Source organism: Podarcis gaigeae (assembly GCF_964106915.1).
Source record: "Podarcis gaigeae genome assembly, chromosome: 13".
Lineage (NCBI taxonomy): Eukaryota > Metazoa > Chordata > Lepidosauria > Squamata > Lacertidae > Podarcis > Podarcis gaigeae.
In genome coordinates, this window is record NC_139689.1 from 25,539,802 (window position 1) to 25,561,472 (window position 21,671).

At 44.3% G+C, this 21,671-nt stretch overlaps 2 protein-coding genes across 2 annotated transcripts; one reads left to right on the forward strand and one right to left on the reverse strand.

Annotated features, from left to right (window-relative positions):
- Positions 1–2,392: 2,392 nt before the first annotated feature.
- LOC310830497 (olfactory receptor 14A16-like) lies at positions 2,393–3,346 on the forward strand (the record flags this gene model as incomplete). The annotated part of the gene is made up of 1 exon (XM_083710277.1): positions 2,393–3,346. The coding sequence occupies one exon, from the start codon at positions 2,393–2,395 to the stop codon at positions 3,344–3,346; it is 954 nt and encodes a 317-aa protein (XP_083566403.1).
- A 2,249-nt stretch (positions 3,347–5,595) lies between these two features.
- LOC310830498 (olfactory receptor 14A16-like) lies at positions 5,596–19,944 on the reverse strand (the record flags this gene model as incomplete). The annotated part of the gene is made up of 2 exons (XM_083710278.1): positions 5,596–6,227; positions 19,560–19,944. 2 exons carry the CDS (start codon positions 19,942–19,944, stop codon positions 5,596–5,598), a joined length of 1,017 nt encoding a protein of 338 aa, XP_083566404.1.
- Positions 19,945–21,671: the final 1,727 nt, after the last annotated feature.

Below are 21,671 nucleotides of genomic sequence, written 5' to 3' on the forward strand. Positions count from 1 at the left end.
GCAGAGGGTTTAGATTCCCAATGTGCCTTGCTGTTCTGGCTGGTAGAAGAAGTCATAATATACTTCCATTTGGTTCCAACATCCCAGCCCTCGATATGCTGATACAAAGCTTGCTCTCTACTTTAATTAAAAGCACATCCTGCAGTCTTTGCATGCCTTACTTTATGCCTTGCCATGGAAAGATATACATAAATAAAGAGAATTACTAAACCAACAATACTTACAAAGCTAAATGCAGTGCAGTCTTTAGCATATGTGCAGCCAGGGTGCAAGGACCTGCCCAGTGCCCCCAAATTTAGTTTAGCCCCCAAATTAACTTTTATTATGCTTATATCAGACACAATGCTTACGCCTTATCTCTTGTTTACGAAAGAAGGGAGGAAAAATAAACAAACTTTTTATTTGCTTATTTATTTGCAACACATTTATACTTAAGTATACAACACCACCACACTTAAACTTGTAAGTATTGTTTAGGCACCTACTTAGGGGAAACATCAGTCATGTCAAAGGTGCTGCTGACTCAGCTGCCGCATAGCAGCACAGCTCAATACAATACATAACATAATATTTTGATGTAAGAGTTAATTTTGTGTGTACGGTGCCGTTGAGAATGACAGGCGCTTCTATTGTGAATGACAAGCACCATCATTGAGTCAAGTGCCACCATTGTGAATGACAAGGGCTGCCACTGGCATGGCACGTCTTTGATAAATGAGCGCACAAAGTCGAAAGTCCTTTAGTGAAACAGTAGGTATACATTTCGGTAATACCTAGGTATATATGTATTTTGTTTTTCTAACTAGATCAAAATTATTTATTATTTCATAACACATAGATAGTTAAGAGCTTAGGCGGCTTCAGTGGCGGGCGCCTAGCACCCCCCTGAATTCGGCGCCCAGGTGTCCCGCACCCCTGGGTAAAGATGGCCCTGGCTAAATGGAAGAAGACGTTGTGGCTTTTGGATTAAGGCTGGTTGCTTGTTTGAGCTGTTTGGAGGCTTGATTTGGAGAGTTAGATTGTGAATGTAGCTGTGTGCTCTGCTAGAGCACATGGTCTGAGGGAGAGGGGCTACTGCTGAGAGGAAGTCAGGCTGAATAAGGAAGTGAGTTGGAGGAGTTCTATTTAGCTGCTTATAGTTTATGGGAACTCATGAGCAGGACTTGCAAACAGGGTAACTCATTGCACATAGTGCTCCTCTGCTTCCATAACATCAACATCTTTGGCACATCCACAATAATCTCTACATACATCACAATTTAATAGGTTAGCATCTGGAACTCTGTAGTAATGTGCTACACACACACAGTGTAAACTGGTGTGTAAAATACATTTAGAGATCTTAAGATTCTGATGAGTTGTTGGGAGTTGCAAGCCAAACCATCTGGAGGGCACCAGGTTGGCAAAGGCAGCAGCAAATTCTGTGTGTGTGTGTGTGTGAGAGAGAGAGAGAGAGAGAGAGAGGGAGAGAGGGAGAGAGAGAATTCACATAGCCACACTGAAAAGGTGCAACATTGGGAATCTTTCCAAATGAAAGATCCCTTGCTAATGAAAGTCAGGGCAATCCCAGAAAATCCAAGAGCCCACTCTTGATCTCACCAAAAGTCCCCAAAGGAGGTAGGCCTTCCTTAATAGGTGGAAGAATCCCGATGCTGACTGGTCCCTACCACATAGTGAATGGACTAGGCCCCAATGAGACCTGAAGCCCATCTGGAATAAGATGGCCTCAAGTAGGCCTGGTTCATTTGAGGGCCTTATCCAGCTCAAAAATACATTCAGGGGTCTGTCACATATAAAGCCTACTGGGTTGAGTAAGAATATACATGAATGAATGGGCCCAGTTTACTCAGTTGTCCAGGAGGGCTAACTCTTAAGTCACACTGTGCCACAGGCTAGATGAATCCAGTTCTGTCACCATGCCCAAAATACAGACTGGTCCTTGATCTTGTCCCCCCTCCCCCGCAACTAGGAATACCACCCACAAACCACAAACCCTACCAAAGAACTTTCCTACTCCTCAGCTCCATTCAAAGGGTGGGGGTGTCAACATTCAATCATATAAACAGAGTCATCATCAAAACAATGTTTTCAAGTTAAATAGCAGCCATTGAATCACAGTCACAATGAGCACATGAGTCCCAAAATGTGTCTGACCTAGTGCTGCTGAGCTGCACTTAACTCCTGAGAACTGAACCTTCTGGGTACAATTAAAAATGAGACATCAATAAAGTTCATTAGTACAGTTTTTATCTCCATCACTACTGCCAGAAAGGGAGAGATATTTTGTCCAAAGAGCACCACTCTATTTCACAAATAGATACAATCAAATGAAAAAAGAAGTCGTGTGGCATCTTTCTTTTCACAGGTACCAAATAGAACTCTGAACAATACAATGTTGAACCAGTCAAGAGTGAATGGATTCCTTCTGCTCGGATTCTCTGAAATTCAGGAGCTGCAGATATTCCACATTATTTTTTTTGTCATAATGTATTTGGTGGCCTTCATAGAAAACCTTCTCATCATCACAGTCATCATCTATAGCCATCAGCTTCATACACCCATGTACTTTTTTCTGGCCAATCTGTCATTACAAGACTTTGGTTCCATATCTGTTACAGTTCCCAAGTCTATTGCAAATTCCTTGATGAAAAACCAAGCCATCTCTTACTCTGGGTGTGTTTGCCAAGTATTCTTTCTAGTTTTCTTCATGATCTCCCACTACCTCCTGCTTGGCATCATGGCATATGATCGCTATGTTGCCATCTGCAATCCACTGCATTATGAGACTGTCATGAACAAGAAAGCTTGCATTCAGATGGCAACCAGTGTTTGGATTGGTGGACTTTTCTATTCAGCAATGCACACTGGAACTACATTCACTGTGGACTTCTGTTCTAATGTCATCAATCAATTCTTCTGTGAAATCCCACAACTGCTAAAGATCTCTTGCTTTGACTCATATATCAATGAAGTCCGGGTTCTGATTCTGGGGTCTTGTTTTGGCTTTGTTTACTTTTTTCTAATTGTTTTTTCTTATGTTCAGATCTTCAGAGCTGTACTGAGAATCCCATCCAGTCAAGGGAAGCAAAAAGTCTTTTCAACTTGCTTGCCTCATTTTATTGTTATCTCCCTGTTTATGGTAAGTGGCATGTTTGTCTACCTAAAGCCAACCTCCAGGTCCCCATCAGCATTTGACCTCTTGGTTTCTATGCTTTACTGCATGGTGCCACCAGTAATGAACCCGGTCATCTATAGCATAAGAAACAGGGAGCTCAAAATTGCATTCTGGAAGCTGCTTATCAATATTTTCCCCCAATTCTTAGGCAAAAACCATTCTTCATTTTAGGAAACACTTTCGGTTGCCTAGATGGCTTGCATAAGTGTTGTCCAGTCCTATGTTTGTTTACTCAGAAATGGATATCACTACATTGGCTGGGAGTTAGTCCCAGGAAAGTGTGCATTGGATTGTAGCCTTACACTGCATGTTTAGCATTGTATTTCAGGATGACTTCCTTCTGAGGCATGTCATGCCCTGACACTGCAGTGTTTTCAAAGGCAGGTAAGAACACACTTCAGCATTCAGGCCTTTGAGCAGGGGTGGGGTGCATTGTGATTGTTTCTAAGGTCTGTCATGTTGACCCTGCTGCTATTTGATGCTGTATGATAGAATCATAGAATTTTAGCATCGGAAGGGACCCTTAGAGTCATCTAGTCCAAGTTTTTGCAATGCAGGAAACACAGCTAAAGCATCTATGACAGATGGCCATCCAATCTCTGCTTTGGATGCCCAGAATGGCTGGGGAAACTCAGCCAGATGGGTGGAGTATAAATAAATTATTATTATTATTATTATTATTATTATTATTATTATTATTATTATTAAAAAGGTCCATGGAATGAGAGCCCGCAACCTCCCGAGGGAGACTATTCCACTGTCAAACAGTTCTTCTTTTGTTTTGATGTGCTTCTTTTGTTTGAATTTATATTTTGTGCATTGTGATTTAAAAGCATTTGTTGCACCCCTGCTTGCAGATCCTTAGAAGAATTACAAGTTATAAACATGTTAAATCAATAAAATTGTTGCTTTGTTCTTAAGCAAAGATTTGTTCGTAAGCTGCAATGATTACTAAATCAGAAGAACTGATTAGATCACAATATTAGTAGTAGTGCCATACTGAGCTGTTATTAATTCAATTTTACTTCATGTTAATTATGCTTGTACAGTGGTACCTCGGGTTAAGTACTTAATTCGTTCTGGAGGTTCGTTCTTAACCTGAAACTGTTCTTAACCTGAAGCACCACTTTAGCTAATGGGGCCTCCCGCTGCTGCCGCGCCGCCAAAGCACGATTTCTGTTCTCATCCTGAAGCAAAGTTCTTAACCTGAAGCACTATTTCTGGGTTAGTGGAGTTTGTAACCTGAAGTGTATGTAACCTGAAGCATATGTAACCTGAGGTACCACTGTATACAGTAGCAGTTCCCTTGTCTGTCAAATGAAATTCAATGCAGCCAAGTTCAACTTTTGTGGCAGAAAAGTTTTATTTTGACCTCATCTATCCATACCAATCAGAATGTTATAAATAAACCAGTATCATTTCCATTTTGAGATGTTCTTTGCCTGCACTAAAAACAAAAAAGCACCCTCAAATGCTAACTATTGTTCATAGAGTTGTTGTTCCCTTGAAGTTGGTTGATTGACTATACAATTTTGTAAGAGTCTTTGCTTTCCAATGCGTCCCCTGCAGTAAGTACAGATGGGCACCTTGACCAAGTCAGATTGCCAACCTCTCAGACCTGTAGTTTTTGGGCACAGGACAAGTGGAAGCGGGGATAAATCCTAAGCCTAATTCCAAATAAGTTATTTAAGACAATGAAAACAAAACAAAATTAAAAAATATACAAGATATAAAAGAGGTTATGGAAAGAAGAGGAATGAAAGCATCAGAGGTTGATGTACAGAAGCAGTTTGAACTAACCTTTGCCATGCTGCACATCCTTAGAGGGAGGACATTTAGAGTTCCAATGGTCCTTAGTGCTCTGACTAGTAGCAGAGACTTAATATGACTCCATTTGATTCCACAGTCCAAGCCCTCAATATGTCAAAACAATATTTGTTCTCCTCTTTAATGAAAAACACTGTCCCAACTCAGTGAAAGGACATCACAGCAAGAGGAAGACAAGCCTAACGCCAATCACTAGCCAGAGGACCAGTAGCTTCAAGAAGCTTGCTTCTATGCTCACTGTCAGAAAGAATACTCAGTTCAAATTGCCATTTCCATGTTCTGGGTCAACAGAGGATGAGGGAGATATGTCCTATTCCCATCCATCTGGTAGGGGATTAAGGTCTGCTGGGTTGAGTGGGTATTCAGCCAGTTGTAGGCTGCCTTGGAAATTATTTCCCACAGTTCAGTTGAACAATCTGCACAGTAAATATATCAATGTAAGATCAATTCAACAGGCTACGTGATCAGAGAAGTGAAGTGTAAACAGTACAACTGAGCTAGGGAAATTCAAGAAGATATTGTGACACAGGGGGAATTTTGAATCTACATGTCTAACAAGGACAGTGTGTTTTAAGAGCTCCCTATGATTCTACTCACAGAGAGAGATTTCCTGTTTTCAGAATAAGCCTGGAAAAGATATTCATAGAAGAGGGCTTCAAACCCAACAGCTTTGATAAAGAATTTTTAATCTCCTTATTTCGCATGCTGTAGATTATTGGATTGAACATGGGTGGTACAATGGTATACATCACAGTTAAGGCAATGTCCAGAAATGAAGGGGTTTTAGAAGGAGGCCTGAAATAAGCAAAACTTCCTGTGAAACAAAATATGGAGAAGACCACAAGGTGGGGAATGCAAGTGGAGAAGGCCTTTTTCCTTCCCTGAATAGAAGGAATTTTCAGAACGGCCATGAAGATGTGTATATAAGTGATAACAATGAAGGCAAAGCAGCCAGCCAGCAGGATTATACTCACCACCAAAACTCCAATTTCTATTAGGTATAAATTAGAACATGCAATTGTAAGTAACTGTGGAACCTCACAGAAAAACTGGTTGACAATATTTGAGCAGAATGGAGTTGCAAAAGTTGCACTAGTGTGCATGACTGCATAGAGAAGGCCAGCGACCCACACACCAGCAATCATTTGAGTGCAGAATGCCCTATTCATCACCATTTCATATTGTAATGGATTGCAAATGGCGACATATCGATCATATGCCATGACTGTAAGGCGAGCAATATCAGATGATAGAAAGAATAGAAGTGAGAGGACTTGAGCAGCACATCCCGCAGAAGAAATGTGTCTGTTATTCATGAGAGAATTGGCCATGGAATTAGGAATAGTGACTGAAACAGTACCTAGGTCCTGGATGGCCAAGTTCATCAGAAAGAAATACATGGGAGCGTGAAGTTTCTGGTCAAAGGTGACTGCAGATATTATGAGAAGATTCCCTAATACAATTGCCAGGTACAATACCAGGAACAGAGAGAAGTGTAGAATCTGCAGTTCCCGTATTGATGAGAACTCAAGGAGTAGGAAGTCAGAGACAGAAGATTTGTTGTCTTTTTTGGCATTCATGACTAAAATGCTTGCTGAATCTGAAAAAAAGAGATAATGACCGCTCCCCACTTAAAACGGGGGGGCGCCCTTTGCGGGGACGCGTGCAGCCCTGGATCTGGAGTGGCCCCATCAGCATAGGCTTTGCCTTCCCTCAGGTGGGATACCTGGAGGTCCCCGCCTACCCCAGTGAGTTGTCCAATCCCACCTGGGGGAAGCGTTGCCAGGGAAACCAGGCCAGGTAGGGGGAGGGATTACCTGCCCACACAATAGAGGGTGGATCTTAATTGGTAATCCTCACTTGGCTCCAGAGCTTCTCCCACCCTACCCACCCTCAGTTAATGTCTTCTTTTGCAGGTTAACTTTTCTTCATAGGTTTTGCAGGTTAACCTGTCTCCACAGGTATGCGGGCGCTGCTACGATAAGGTCGCTGTTAAAGGGCCGGAAAGGAATTTCCCTGCATTGGCAGGTTTCGCCTTTCCCGTAGCAAAACGTCACAACTTTGGCGGTATCAGGCCTTGGGCGGAATCCTTTTGTCCATCTTCCTCTTTGCGGCGGCGATACCAGGGTTCCCCGTTAAAGGGGTTTTTGAAGGGAGGCTTTGGCCGTACGCCGAAAGGTCGTCATTGCTCTCCCCTGCGGCGGCGTAACGGGGGCGGCTATCTCTGCTTGAACATATGTTCTCCAGAGCCGGCCCATCCCCCCCACACACACACTGGATAACCCTGATGCTCCCTAGGTCCCCGGCTAGGGACTAGGGAGGGAGAACGCCCAATGCCTGAGCCAAGGTCTACCCACATTTGAAATTTAATAAAGTTGTGGCCAATTTAATCCCATAGCACGTTGTCTAGAGTCGTTATTCCACATGACGGGGGGGACCACTCGGGATCTGGGGACTCCGCCTGTCCACGCAAACATTAGATTAAATGATCTTTTGAAAACAAATATCGACTCTCTATAGATAATACATCATTCTCTTAAAATAAACTACTATTGTAGTAGATGGTGCTGCCCATTTCAACCAGTTTTGTCATAGCACATCATTCAAACCAAGACTAGTGGTTAAGCTCTCTCCTCCAGGGGAGCCCGGCCAGCCAAAACGCCACTTGGGTGAAAACCAGATGCGCTTCTTCCAATACTTGTAGAGAGACACAGAGATGCCTGATTCACACACACACACCCGGCAACACCCATGCTATGCCCCTGACACCATTGTCCGGGCACAGTGTACATTGAGTTTAAAAATATACAATAAAGATAAAAACAGTTAAAACTTGCTGCAAGAATTGGGCCCAGAATACTGAATACATGCCTCCTGCTGAATGTAAGCCATGTGTTTGAGCCACGTAGAACCCCTATGAACTATTCCTTCAAAGACCCCACTGATAAAACTAGAATATTTGGAATCAGGCTATCCTCAGCCCAAGTTGTGGTCGTCATTGGAAATTAAAACACGAACATTGAATTGGACCCTGTATCATTCCGGTGGCTAGTCATCGCCCTATGTTTATGAGTTAGTTACTTCAGTTTTGATACTGAATTACAGGATCAAAATATGCTTTGTAAATATGGAGGTATCAGTGAGAGGCATCTGCACTCTGCATATTGTGATAGTATTGATTGCAGCAGTCATTGTATCACCACCCTGTTCATTGTTTTATTGTTGTTGTCCCCCCCTACACAGGCAGGCAGCATCATGTGCCTTTGCTTGACTCCAGTGTGGGGCAGGTTGCACTGGTAGTGTCAGTAACAAGGGCTGGGCTGCCCACTTGCTCATGCAATGCTGCTGCATGGTGACATGAATGTACAAATGTGCATGGAGAGATGCTCACAGCTCCTTTACTCATGCCCAGATCATTTTGCTGCCACACTGTACTAAGCTAAGACAAAGTGCTTAAGCTTTCTTCTCACTCACTAGGAGCTGAAATGAAGGTTTGCTCCTGGTTACAGCTCGTGGTTAGTGAGGACAAAGCTTAATCATTAGTCCTGGTTTGAATGATGTGCTATGACAAAACTGTATCTTAAGATGGCAGTAAAAAGAACCACACAGGAGCAAAGCGACTATAATCTTCTTTCCAGGAGGTTGCACATTTGTGAAGTCTCACTAAGATAAGATTTGGCTTAGCGTGTCATGAAAACCAGGTCATTCATTGGGTATTCTACATGCAGTCTATATAGTTTTCAAGAGAGACCACAAAGCAAGCAGGATTTCACATTCTGCACAATACACTATAGTAATATTGCTGCACATTTGTGCATTCTCACTGTTATAAGCAAAAAGCAGAGACTCAGTTTTGAGGTGATCATGCAGGGAATCCATGCTTAAGACACAATAAAAAAGTAATTGGTTTGTGATCTGCCTACCAAATCAGCAGGAAATAGATAAGCTCCAATGCTTAGAAAGGGGAGTAAAGGGCTTGTAGTTAGATGAGTTGTCTTTTATCTATCTCTCTGACCTTGAAGAAGAGATTTGTGGATTGATGAGAAATTCCCCACATCTGCATTCCTGTTTGCAGGACTAATAACCCTTTTGTTCTGTTGAATAGTGTAACAGGGAGTCCACAATCACCTAACCTTGACTCCCATAGGTTCAGGTCAGGGGTCACAAGCAAGAGACTTCAGCCAAGAGATAGAAGCAAAACAGCAGCCAGCAGGCCTAATATTTATTGTTGCAGCAAAACTTCCCACTACCACAAAGACAAAGCAGCCAGAAGCACCAAACAATGATTACATCAGTTTTTTAAAGTTTCCCATAGTACATTTCCAGAAGCATCATCAAGACAGCATAGATATTGAAGGAGTGGAGACCAGAGGTCCACTTTGGAGAGCCAGGCTGGAGCCATTTTATAAGCTGAAAGCCATCTTAGAAAGCAAACTAAAAGCTAAAAAGACATCTCTCTCTCCCCTGCTTGCCCCTGCTCTTTGCAAGAGGATGCGGCCAGGGGATTTTGCTAGTGGTTGAGCTCATTCTGAGAAACTGTCCGTTTGCTCAGGATGTTTAGCCCACCACAAAGTTCTAAAAGAAGACTGAGGCCTGAACTTGTTAAAAACCACAGAAAGAGGCGGGGGTCAAGGAGCATTTACGGGAATTGCCAATAGGTCAAGAGGATTATAAGCTCGCAGTGCCACCTAGTGAATAATGCAACCTGGAACCGAAGGGCCACCATCAATTCTTTAATTGGTAGAGCTTTTAATGAATATGTATAAAGAGGAATATGTAAGGGGTGGGTCAAGGGCTGAACTTTGCTTTGCCTAAGGGGATAAAAACTGTCTGCCCCTGGTGTTCGGGGGCATTCTCTCATTTTTCCTGAATGCACCCCTTTGCTTTATTTGTCTGACAAATTAAACCAAAGTCAATAAAACTTGTGTTTTAAAAAATATTGCTGCCTGGATTTTTCCATTCTGGTCTAGATTCTGAAGTTTCTAACATTTCTGGTGCCGTGACTCGGATCAAGGACCTTAAGTGCTCAAAAAGACCAGAAGGCAGCTCCCTTGTCCTTTTCTAGGCAGGACGCAGGGGAAGAGCCAATAGGCCGCTTTCCTGGCGCCACCGAGGTTTTTCTTCGGAGGAGGGCGAAGCTAATTTGACCCTTCTGCTGGATCCTGTGAGAGGAGACAACGGATTGAAGGACCGAGGTTGACAGGGCAGGAGGAACCAGCCGGCTGGGGTGAGTACATGGCAAAGGGCCCTGAGGACATAGGAAACCTCCTTTTTTAAGGAGAAGGGACATCTTGATCACATGTCCAAGCGTGCTTGGTGGCAGTAAGGGAAGGATTGGCCCCTAATACCCACCCACGCTTAAGGATTTAAAGGAAGGCAGAAAGGAAAAAGGGGGGGACCGGGAGGCTAGTGTGTGGTACAGCGTCCAGTGAAAGAGGCACTTGGTGCGTGTGTGTGCGCAACCCCAGGGTATTCCCCTGGGGTAGAACCAATAAGTACTTCGTTTCCCAGCAGCGCGAGCTCGACTGGGCGAGGAAAGTTGGGAACTGCGTGTCTGTGTGTTTGGTGTTTGGGGACGCTGCACAAGGGCCATATTAAATATGGGATGGGTGGCTCAAAAGGTCCGGTAACTCCCCTACAGTGTATGCTGAACAATTTCAAGAAAGGATTCAGCGGAGACTATGGCGTTGTGATGACGCCAGAATGCTTGCGCACTCTGTGTGAACTGGGAAGTAACATAGGGGCCCTAACTGGGACAGGGCAACAAGGGGTATCTTTGAGGCTGAGTATCTATTTAGGGAAGAGTTTCAGACTCAGATTCAGCTTTGGGAGCGATGGAGGGGATCGCTCCAGAGATCCCTTAGGTTATCCAAGTTAGTATACAGAACTAGAGTGTATACAAAGGTTTCAGATCTCTGGACCTCAATGAAGGCAAGAGTTCAGCCAGGCAGAGCTGGAGAATTCTCTGCTGAGCTGTGGCTTTGGTAGTAAGGCAAGCCTCCTAGTTTCTCCAAAGCCCATTACTGAACTGGGAAGCACATGAGCCTTGCAGACCTCCAATAGTTTTGATCCCTATAGTAACTACAGTTGAGACAGGGAGGGCAATTTAATTGGTGTCCTTAACCAGGCACCAGCTGGATGGCTCAGTGTTTAGGTGTGTCTCAGAGAACACTGCAATAGACCCCTAGTTTGAGGCTCAGGCAGAGGAGCCTCAAGAGAGGACCTGCATCTTTGTGGCCACCACAGTTGACAAGTTAGTTGCCACAGAAAAAGATGAAGGAAGGCATGAAGAAACAAGCCGGACACCTGAAGCTGACACAGGGTGTGAGCAGCCATGTGGCAGGTGTCTGTTGGAAGAAATATTAGAAGTTAAAAAACAAACAAACAAAAAAACTGCACAGAACCAAAAGAGGAAGAAGAGCTTTCTCCATTTAACTTGGATGAGTTTGTGAACATGAATGAAGTTCTAGAGGTTCACGTGATAATAGAGAACCCCCCCAACCCCCTGGCTGAAGAAATATAAGACTGATCAATGCAAAATTAAGGAGCACAGGCAGGAAAACGCCTCAAGAAGCCCATTTACCAGGGATCCGAGGCAAAAGTCCTGGCCCCACCCCCATATGATCCAAGTGCCGTGGTGGCCCCCCTTGGGAGGACAGGGACAGCCCCATATCCTCAAAGCTCCACCGCTGCCCCGATATGCGGCCCCAGGAGCCGAAGCAGGAAAGGGGGGGCTGCCAGCCAGCCCAGAAGTACACAAGGCAGAGCCCAGTGACCAGGTCCTGGATGAATTATACCCCAGTCTTAAAGAATTGAGGAAAAGGATGAACAAATACAGAAGTTCGACCACTATGTATCGAGATGCTGCAGACGCTTATCACAGGGGTCGAGAAAAAGCCTTTGGAAAGTACCTAAAACAGTGCAGATCCAATCAGCCCACGTCCAGTGTAGAGGCAGGGACAGCAGTCCTGACCCCCCTTCGCGTGGTTTTTGACAATCCACCACCTCCACCCCCTGCACCTCCGGCAGGGCAAGACGGTGCTCAAAATGTCCCTGCCCCACCTGCCCCGCCACCGCAGCCTAGGACATTCACCTTTCAATATGTCCCCTTCACCACCATTGATTTGATGAATTGGAAGACCAGACCCACACCCCTGCGTTTGCTGAGAAGCCCCAGGCAATTGTGGACTTGCTGTCCTCTATATTTGCAGCACATGAGCCTACCTGGACAGACTGTCAGCAATTGCTGAACACTCTCTTTACTTCAGAGGAAAGGAGGAGAATTAATACACAGGCTCTAGAACACCTAAAAGAACAGCAGGTTCAGGAGGCAGAGTGGCCTCAACGATATCCCTTAACCAACCCACAGTGGGACCCAAATAATGTGGACAATCGCAATGCTCTAAGTACCTATCATAGGACAATGTGCAAAGGACATTAGAACCAAAATCCAAAAACAGCCTGGGTTCCAGGGCATGTCCAGATCTCAGATCATGGCCATCGCCCAGAAGGTGTTTGAACAAAGAGGAGAGGCTGAGAAGAGGGAGAAAAAGCAGTGGAGGAAAGAAAAGGCAGCAGTGTTAGGCACGGCAATGGCTCACAGCCCAGGGATCCGAGGGGTCCGCCGTAGCCATTCAGAGACCCGCAGCCAAGGGGGAGGAAGATGCCTGCTCAGCAACAGCAAGGCCATAAGAATTACCCCTGTAAAAGGCTACATGGAGCCAATTGGGAAGCCTGGTCAAAATGCATGTATTACTGACTGGCAGAAAAGCAGCTATGGGAAAGTACACAGGCTGAAACAGGCTTTGCCCAGCCCATTAAGAAGTTTACAGGCGCAGTGGAGGCTTGTGAAGCAGACGTGGTTGATGCTCTAGAGCAGCCCTGGGTTGCGTGGCAGGGACTGAAGACGGCATGTCAGGCCGCAGTAGAAGCCAGACCAGAGGGATCTGGAAGCCCAGAAGGGTCTGTGGGACGCCCAGAAAGCCCAGAGGGGCCTAGAGGATGCCCAGAAAGAGTACCAAGCCCAGAGGGGGCTGAGTACCAAGCCCAGAGGGGGCTGAGGCTGCTTTGGGAAGTTGTTTCTACGGTTCAACGCATCTGTGTGATGGACTGTGTGTTGGAGAAAGGCTGAAAAGGCAGTTGCAAGCTGTTCCTCAGGCAATAGAGCACCCAAAAGTGGGGGTGCAGGCCAGGCAAGCATTCCAAGAGTTCTGAGGAGGCCAAAGTCTCCAAGAGTTATTTGTCCTTTGAGGTAAAGTCCAACAGCGAAAGGCATTGCCATGCAATTGGCAGCTGGATGCAAGGCTAACATCTATACTGATTCTAAATATGCCTTCTTAACCCTGCATGCGCATGGCGCCCTATGGAAAGAGCGGGGCTTGAATGGAGCCCACGGGAAAGCTCTGAAATACGGTCCAGAAGTTGAGACGTTACTAGAAGCTGTATGGGCCCCCAAAGAGATTGATGTGATGCACTGCAAAGGCCATAGCAGAGGTCGGGACATGGTCACTAGAGGCAACTGGAAAGTAGATAATGCAGCTTGTGAGGCAGCTCTGAGACCTCCACCAGTGGGCACCACCGCCCTCAACCCAGCTACCCTGTTGCCGGTAGGAGAAGGTGAGGAGCAGACGCACGATTGCATTGAGGTTATGGACATAAAACTGGACCAGGAGAAGTGGCCAGAGGAAATCGATTGGCAGACAGAGTGGCCAAGGAAGCAGCCCGGGAACCGGCCCCCGCCTCAGTTATTGGAGCAGTGGTCCCAGAAGTGATCTTAAGTACTGCTGACAAACCAGATACTATGAGTCCACCCACATGGGGCCAGATGCCACAACCAAGCAGCTGGAAAAGTATGTCTATATAGCCAACCTTTATCAACTGGCAGCCCAGATTTCCAGGAAATGCCTGCTATGCCAAAAGAATAATCCCAGAACTCACTCCAGATGATGTGGAACAGCGTTACACCCTTGATGAACATCAGTGGGCATGTCAAGAAGGAGCAACGCTCCAGGAAGGACCAGACAGCCGTGTTTTTGGTGCCCCAGCATCTGGCCAGCGTGATTGTGAAGAATTGCCACGAATCCACCCATTTGGGAAGCCCAACTGCTAAAGCACACCTTGGGAGAATACTTTACATCACCAACCTATCTCGACTAACTGCTGCTATAACTAACTGCTGCTACATCCCAAAACTGTGTCCTGTGCGCCAACCAAGAGACTGAGACTATCACCCTTTGAACTTTTGTATGGCAGGCCACCCCCTTTCGTCCAAGACATCCCCGCCAGTTTGGGGCAGATGAAAAAAATCACATCACTCAAGGACAAGTACAATCCCTTTGTTTGTCGTGTGTGTGTTTGCTTCCTTTCCAGGTATTCCCTCGAGCGTACATCGTGCAGTCCCGCGGCAGTCTCGCTGAGCCGGTTCACCAGTTCCTCTGGGTGACAACGTCTGGCGACCCCCTCATCCCCTACTGCAGTGAAAGTAGCCGAGGTGATCCCCTGGGTACATCACACGCGTCTGAAATCCTGCTGACCCTCTGAAGCTGATCATCACCTTGTGTCTGACGCTACCAAGGAAAAGCGTTGGGCCACGGGCAACGAGATCCTGTGACTACTCATCACAAGGACAGTCACAAAGACTCTCTCTTTTCTCTCTTATTTTCTTTATTGACTTGCTCTATGTCTTATTGCCCTGAGCCTACCGAGCCATACCAACTCTATAGAATAGCCTGCTGGTTGCAGGGTAGAGCATTGTATCAACCCCATTTGATAAACCAGGCCCAAATCTTACTCCGGGTGTTGCATGGGAGGGTGTCTGAATCAGGTGCACATTAAAATTGCTGAACAGGTGCCTGTAAATTCTGCAGTCCCACCTGTGACTATCGTGGTGGCTCGAGTCTCCCAAAATCCCAGAATACTGCCTGAACTACTGAGCCTGGTAACTCCATACCTAATACCCTTGAATGTGGCAGGGTATTCTTGTGGCTGCATAAGAGTTGCCACCCAGTAGACAGACAGGGCACCTAGTTCCAGAAGAATTGGATGGGAGGGGTGCCCGAGGGCAGCATCCCCAACGTAGAGACTTGCTCTCCAGCAAATTTAGAGGCACCACTAGGACTTTTGGTATTGGGACCAGAACCCCTTGATATAGTCACCCCATGTGTCAGGCCGTTGCAGGGGTGGATATATTCTTGTGGGTGCAACATCATTTACGTGGAAGAAGAAGCCCCTTTTGGATATAGTACTCTCCCAGGAGACCACAGGGGTCTCCACCCACCGGGAATAGTTGGGAAGTTGATCCAAGTGGTAGGAGCTTCCGAAATAAGGTGGAGAATCACCCCTGAGGCCCAAGCGTTTATTGAATACGAATATCAGTGGGCCCTTCAGCGGTAAAAGAATATTAGGAATGGCCCCGAGTATTGGTGGGAGGAACTATGGAAATATTGAGGTTGGTGGGTAGGAGTGGTATGTATTGCCCTATTTCTTTGGATGTTCCTGTATTCTTGCTGGCATGAACAATATCGTATCTGGTTGGAGAATTGGAGAACCTACCTGTGTATTGGCCAAAGCGGGAAAGGGTCCCCTGGCCTCCCATGCCAATTTTTTCCGTCTAATGACTGAGTGGGGCGCCCACAACCCCTACAATAGGTAGTTACAAATGGCTGAGATGGTAGCCCATTCTGCCAATAAGTCAGAATGTCTGGTATGCACCTTGGCCCCAACAGATGCCACGAGTGACCTATAGATCCATCAAAACGAAAATGGAGACCGTAACGGTCGGCATTTTCGTGATGGAAAGGGGGAATGAAGGAGTGGAGACCAGAGGTCCACTTTGGAGAGCCAGGCTGGAGCCATTTTATAAGCTGAAAGCCATCTTAGAAAGCAAACTAAAAGCTAAAAAGACATCTCTCTCTCCCCTGCTTGCCCCTGCTCTTTGCAAGAGGATGCGGCCAGGGGATTTTGCTAGTGGTTGAGCTCATTCTGAGAAACTGTCCGTTTGCTCAGGATGTTTAGCCCACCACAAAGTTCTAAAAGAAGACTGAGGCCTGAACTTGTTAAAAACCACAGAAAGAGGCGGGGGTCAAGGAGCATTTACGGGAATTGCCAATAGGTCAAGAGGATTATAAGCTCGCAGTGCCACCTAGTGAATAATGCAACCTGGAACCGAAGGGCCACCATCAATTCTTTAATTGGTAGAGCTTTTAATGAATATGTATAAAGAGGAATATGTAAGGGGTGGGTCAAGGGCTGAACTTTGCTTTGCCTAAGGGGATAAAAACTGTCTGCCCCTGGTGTTCGGGGGCATTCTCTCATTTTTCCTGAATGCACCCCTTTGCTTTATTTGTCTGACAAATTAAACCAAAGTCAATAAAACTTGTGTTTTAAAAAATATTGCTGCCTGGATTTTTCCATTCTGGTCTAGATTCTGAAGTTTCTAACATTTCGTCACAGAAAAGGTGTGGTCTCAGGTAGAACCTGAGATCCAGGCATGCCCCTGTTAATCAAATATAGTCTTTCACACTTAGTTCATCACAGTACAAATGGAAGTATTTACAGTTCCTTGGTCCCTGAATAAAGACAAATACACCCCTTTGTCTTGTCTGGGCTTCATCCCACTATGAGGTGGGTAGGCATTGTGATTTAGATGGTTATCTGTCTCACACTCTTGGGGAAGGATATCACCTGTCATGTCTCCTTAGGAAGGCCTTGCAGACTTGACTGTACATATTGGGGATTATGGTGGGCTCACTAACCGCTCCCCTTATACCTCACTTCCCTGGGTCCTAAATGCCATTGGAACTGAGAAGATTGATACAACAAGTGATTTCTTATGAATTTGTAAAGTTTTCCGATTGAGCCATTTATCTGTGAATTGCTACATTTGGTACTGAGACTTCCCCTGTTTTCCTTTGTTGGAGGTGTGGGGCTCAGCACTAAGTCGTGGGCCCCTTCTGCAAACTGAGCTGAACTTCCCTGGCAGATGCAATGCCTTTGCAGATATGTTGCTGTTATTCATTTTCTCAATATTAAGGGCTGCTGTCATGGATCTGGAGCCTCTGACCAGACAGGCACCTTGTGAATGGAGCTTTGAACCCAAATAAATGATGTTTTGGTAATGTGCAGCAAAGACACTTTGTCCTTGCCTCATGGTGAGGCAAGCCTCAGGTGTGTGTGTGTCTCAGCCTCTCCCATCCAATTTCCCTGTAACAACGGTCTGTTTGATTGATCAATCCTGGGGTTTGTGTGGCCTCATTCCTCAATGTTGTTGAATAAAGGGACTCAGGGAGCGCTGGGTGGGTATTTTCCTCACAACATCACTATGCTAAGGTTTGGCTTAGTGTGTCATACAAACCATAGGCCATTTTGTAAGCTAAGTGCAGTCTATATAAGCTTTATGAGGCACCATCTACCAAGCAGAATGTCCTATTCTACACAATACACTATAGCAGTATTTTCTTCATTCAGCTTTTAAAACAACTACTCAGGTGATTACTAAAATTAAAAATATGTAAATAACTTACTCTTTTTCTTAACAGAAAGTAAATTTCCAGATGAAATTTCTTTATCACTTCAGGGTCCTTTGTATTCTTCCAACCATTCATAAAACCTGTTCCTTTCTTCTTCTTCTTTTAAGTTCACCCTCTCTTTTTCTTTCTGAGACGGTGGAAATATTTGTGTACTCTTGCAGAATGATGCTTTTACTATGTAGTGGGAAATTATTCTTATAATATTTATATTCCTGGGAGTATGGTCTCAGAACCCCAACATAAACAATTGTGTTCTTAGAAGCTTGAACTCAGGAGCTCAACACAAAACAACAGTAGCATTTCTTGAGACTTGGTCCCAGGAGTCTGACACAAATAATCAATTGAGGTTCCTAAATAAATATTACCGTAATTTTCTGGCCCTTTACTTCTGATAATAGCTCTGTATAGTTACAGGAGAATAATTAAAAAAGAAGAAGCCAACATGATCACTAAGTTCTTCTCAACCACTGCTTCAAATGCATTTAATGCATTAAAAGGTTTAAAATCTAAGTGTGATATCATTCATATAAATGAATGGCATGTGGTTGAGGTTAGTGGCCTTTCCTGACAAATCCACTAAATCTAACGGCACACCTAGGCATACCATGCAATCAGACAAACAAAATTGTGAATGGTACATCTAAGCTGGAGGAATGCAAGATGCTCATGTAACACAGGATATATTTTGAATCCGCATATCTAAATTTATCTGGAAGTTGTAACTGGGCACAACATATCAGTAGTTCCCTATGATTATAGTGTTACAGTGGTTGTGTGCCACCCCCAATCTCTGGCTGAGCAGTAACAATACTCCAGAGGGTTCTAGACACTCACCCAGAGTCTGTGTTCCTTTGCAGAAAATGAGGCACAATTGAGTCTCTAATGTCTTTATGATATATGTTTTATTTTATACATATATAAAACCCTTTAGCCTTCAATGGAGTGGCACACAGCAGCAGCACCCCATAACATACAAACTTAATCTATGGCAGCATCACCAGAAATCTTGTCTTCTGTAGCCTATCTTGTAAGGCACATTCAAGATGTTGTCCTTTCCCACTTCTTCCTTACAGTTCACCTAAGTTCTGGTCTCATTTTGTAACACAGGAGAAGGCCTCTCCTTTGGCATTCTAGAGTTTATTACCTCAAAAGTGTCTAGCATTTCACACTTATTCACACTTTGCCCTTTGATGCTTTGAACTGCTAAAGAATAATGCCCTGCAGATGTTCACCTCACACAAAAATTAGTCTACTACATAATCCATGAAGTGTACCCACTTAACCAGCTTTACATGTGTTTAATATGGAGGCTTACCAGAGAGTCCACTATACTTCTTCCTAGTCCTAATACACTAGGAACTGGCCATTTTCAGGTTGTAAATCCTAATATTTACTGAACCTAAGCATTGGTACCACAGATCTAGAACAATACTTAGAGAGATTTCAACTTTTCAGAATAAGCCAGAAAGAGATATTAACAGAAGCTTGCCTGAAACCCAGTAATTTTGATACAGCATTTTTAATCTCTGTATTTCTCATACTGTAGATTATTGGATTGAACATGGGTGGAACAAAAGTATACATCAAAGTTAATGCAAAGTCCAGATCAGATGGAGTTTTAGATGGAGGCCTAAGGTAAGCAAAACATCCTGTGAAACAAAATACGAAGAAGACAACAAGGTGGGGTATGCAAGTGGAGAAGGCTTTTTTCCTTCCCTGAACAGAAGGAATTTTCAGGACAACAGTGAAGATGTGCACATAAGTGACAACAATGAAGACAAAACAGCCAGTCACCATGATTACACTCATCACCAAAACTCCAATTTCTGTTAGGTATACGTTTGAGCAGGCAAGTGTAAGTAAATGTGGGATCTCACAGAAGAACTGATTGACAATGTTTGAACAGAAAGGTGTAGCAAATGTTGCACTAGTGTGCATGACTGCATTAAGGAATCCAGTGACCCACACACCAGCTACCATTTGTATACATGCTGCCCTGTTTATCACCATTTCATATTGGAATGGATTACAAATGGCAACATAGCGATCATATGCCATGACTGTAAGCAAGGCGGTATCAGATGATAAAAAGAAAACGAATGAGAGGACCTGAGCAACACATCCAGTATAAGAAATATGCCTGGTGTTCATGAGAGAATTGGCTATGGATTTGGGAATAGTGACTGAAACAGCAACTAGGTCCTGTATGGCCAAGTTCATCAGAAAGAAGTACATGGGAGTGTGAAGGTGATGGTCAAAGGCTACTGCAGAGATAATGAGAAGATTCCCGAATACAGTTGCCAGGTACAATACTAAGAAGAGGAAGAAGTGTAGAATCTGCATTTCTCGGATTGCTGAGAACTCCAGGAGTAGAAATTCAGAAACAGAGGATTCATTACCTATTCTTGCATTCATTACTATAATGCTTGCTGCCTCTGGAAAAACAAAAACACGACAACAGGAAGTACAACATCAGTTGTTGTTATTGAGCTTTATTGGCATAAACATTTAAACACTGGTTTAAATCCACTTCTGGTAACAAATATTTAATACTTTGGAAGAGCTTTTGTGAGATATAGAAGGTAAGAGAAGGAAATAGAGAAAAAAATCTAATAACAAATCTTCATCAAAGCAGGGGTTAGCTTTTAATTCTTTATAGCTCATACACCATTATGTTAAAATAAAATACTATTATTTTAAAACTGGATGATGCTGCTGCTCTCAATATCTGGAAAATGAACGATGCCACTGCTGGAGATGTAACACTGGAGTTCTACCACAATCCTTGCCATACTTTCTTAGGGTTGCCATATTTCAAAAAGTAAAATCCAGAATGCCACCAAAATTGTTGAGCCAAAAAAAGTGATTTTTCAATTGATTTGTCTAAGATCCAGGACAAAGTGCCGCCTTTTGGAATCCCCCCCCCCCCCAGATGTCAATTCCGCCTTTGAAATCTCGGTAATTTCCAGACATATGGCAGCCCTATACTCAGAGGACAGTTGCCTCTTGCTATCATGTACATATTTACAAAATGTTATCTTGAGAACAAGTTTCAGTATCAAAACTGATCTTGATAGTTGCTTCAGTTTTGATACTGAATTACAGCAACACTTAACTCTAGGAAGATGATTGAAGCTTTTTGTATTAATTCCCTATGCCTGTCACAACTTGGGTGTTTAACAGCTTGATTCCTAATACTGTATCCCTGTTTGATCAATGAGGTCTTTGACTGAGTCACTGGTAGTGGTTCCACATGACTCAGACACATAGTTGATACTGACCAGCAGACATGCATTCAGTATTCTGGGCTCAATGCTTTGCAACTCCTTCCTAGTTGAGATTACAGAAGTTTCAACTGTTTAATCTTGGTTGTATGTTTCTAACCTTAATGTACACTGTGCACAGACCACAGTCTTATGTATGTACAAATGCTGGGCTCTTGAAGAGAAGCTTATAGCTGCTTTACTTGTCTTCACTCACAAGTAGCTGCAGTGAAGGTTTATTCTTGGTTGTAGCTCATGGCTGATGAGGAGAGAGGCTAACCACTAGTCCTGCTTTGGATGATGTGCTAAATCAAATCCTGATATAGCTTAAGATAACAATAAAAGGACGCGGGTGGCGCTGCGGTCTAAACCACTGAGCCTCTTGGGTTTGCAGATCAGAAGAACAGTGGTTCAAATCTCCATGACAGGGTGAGCTCCTGTTGCTCAGTCACAGCTCCTGCCAACCTAGGAGTTCAAAAGCACATCAAAGTGCAAGTAGATAAATAGGTACTGCTCTGGCGGGAAGGTAAATGGCGTTTCCGTGTGCTGCTCTGGTTTTGGTGTTTCGCTGTGCCTAGTCATGCTGGCCACATAACCTGGAAAAACTGTCTGCGGACAAACGCCGGCTTCCTCAGCCTGTAAAGTGAGATGAGCGTCACAACCCCAGAGTCATCTGCAACTGGACTTAACTCTCAGGGGTCTTTTACCTTTACCTTTTTTAACAGTAAAAAGGACCATGGAGGAGGAAACCTACTGCAATCTAGGAGGCTGCACATTTGTGTAATCTCACTAAATTAAGATTTGCAATTAGCTTGTCATGGAAACCAGGACATTGGGTATTCTATGTGCAGTCTATATAGGTTTCAGGAGAGACCACAT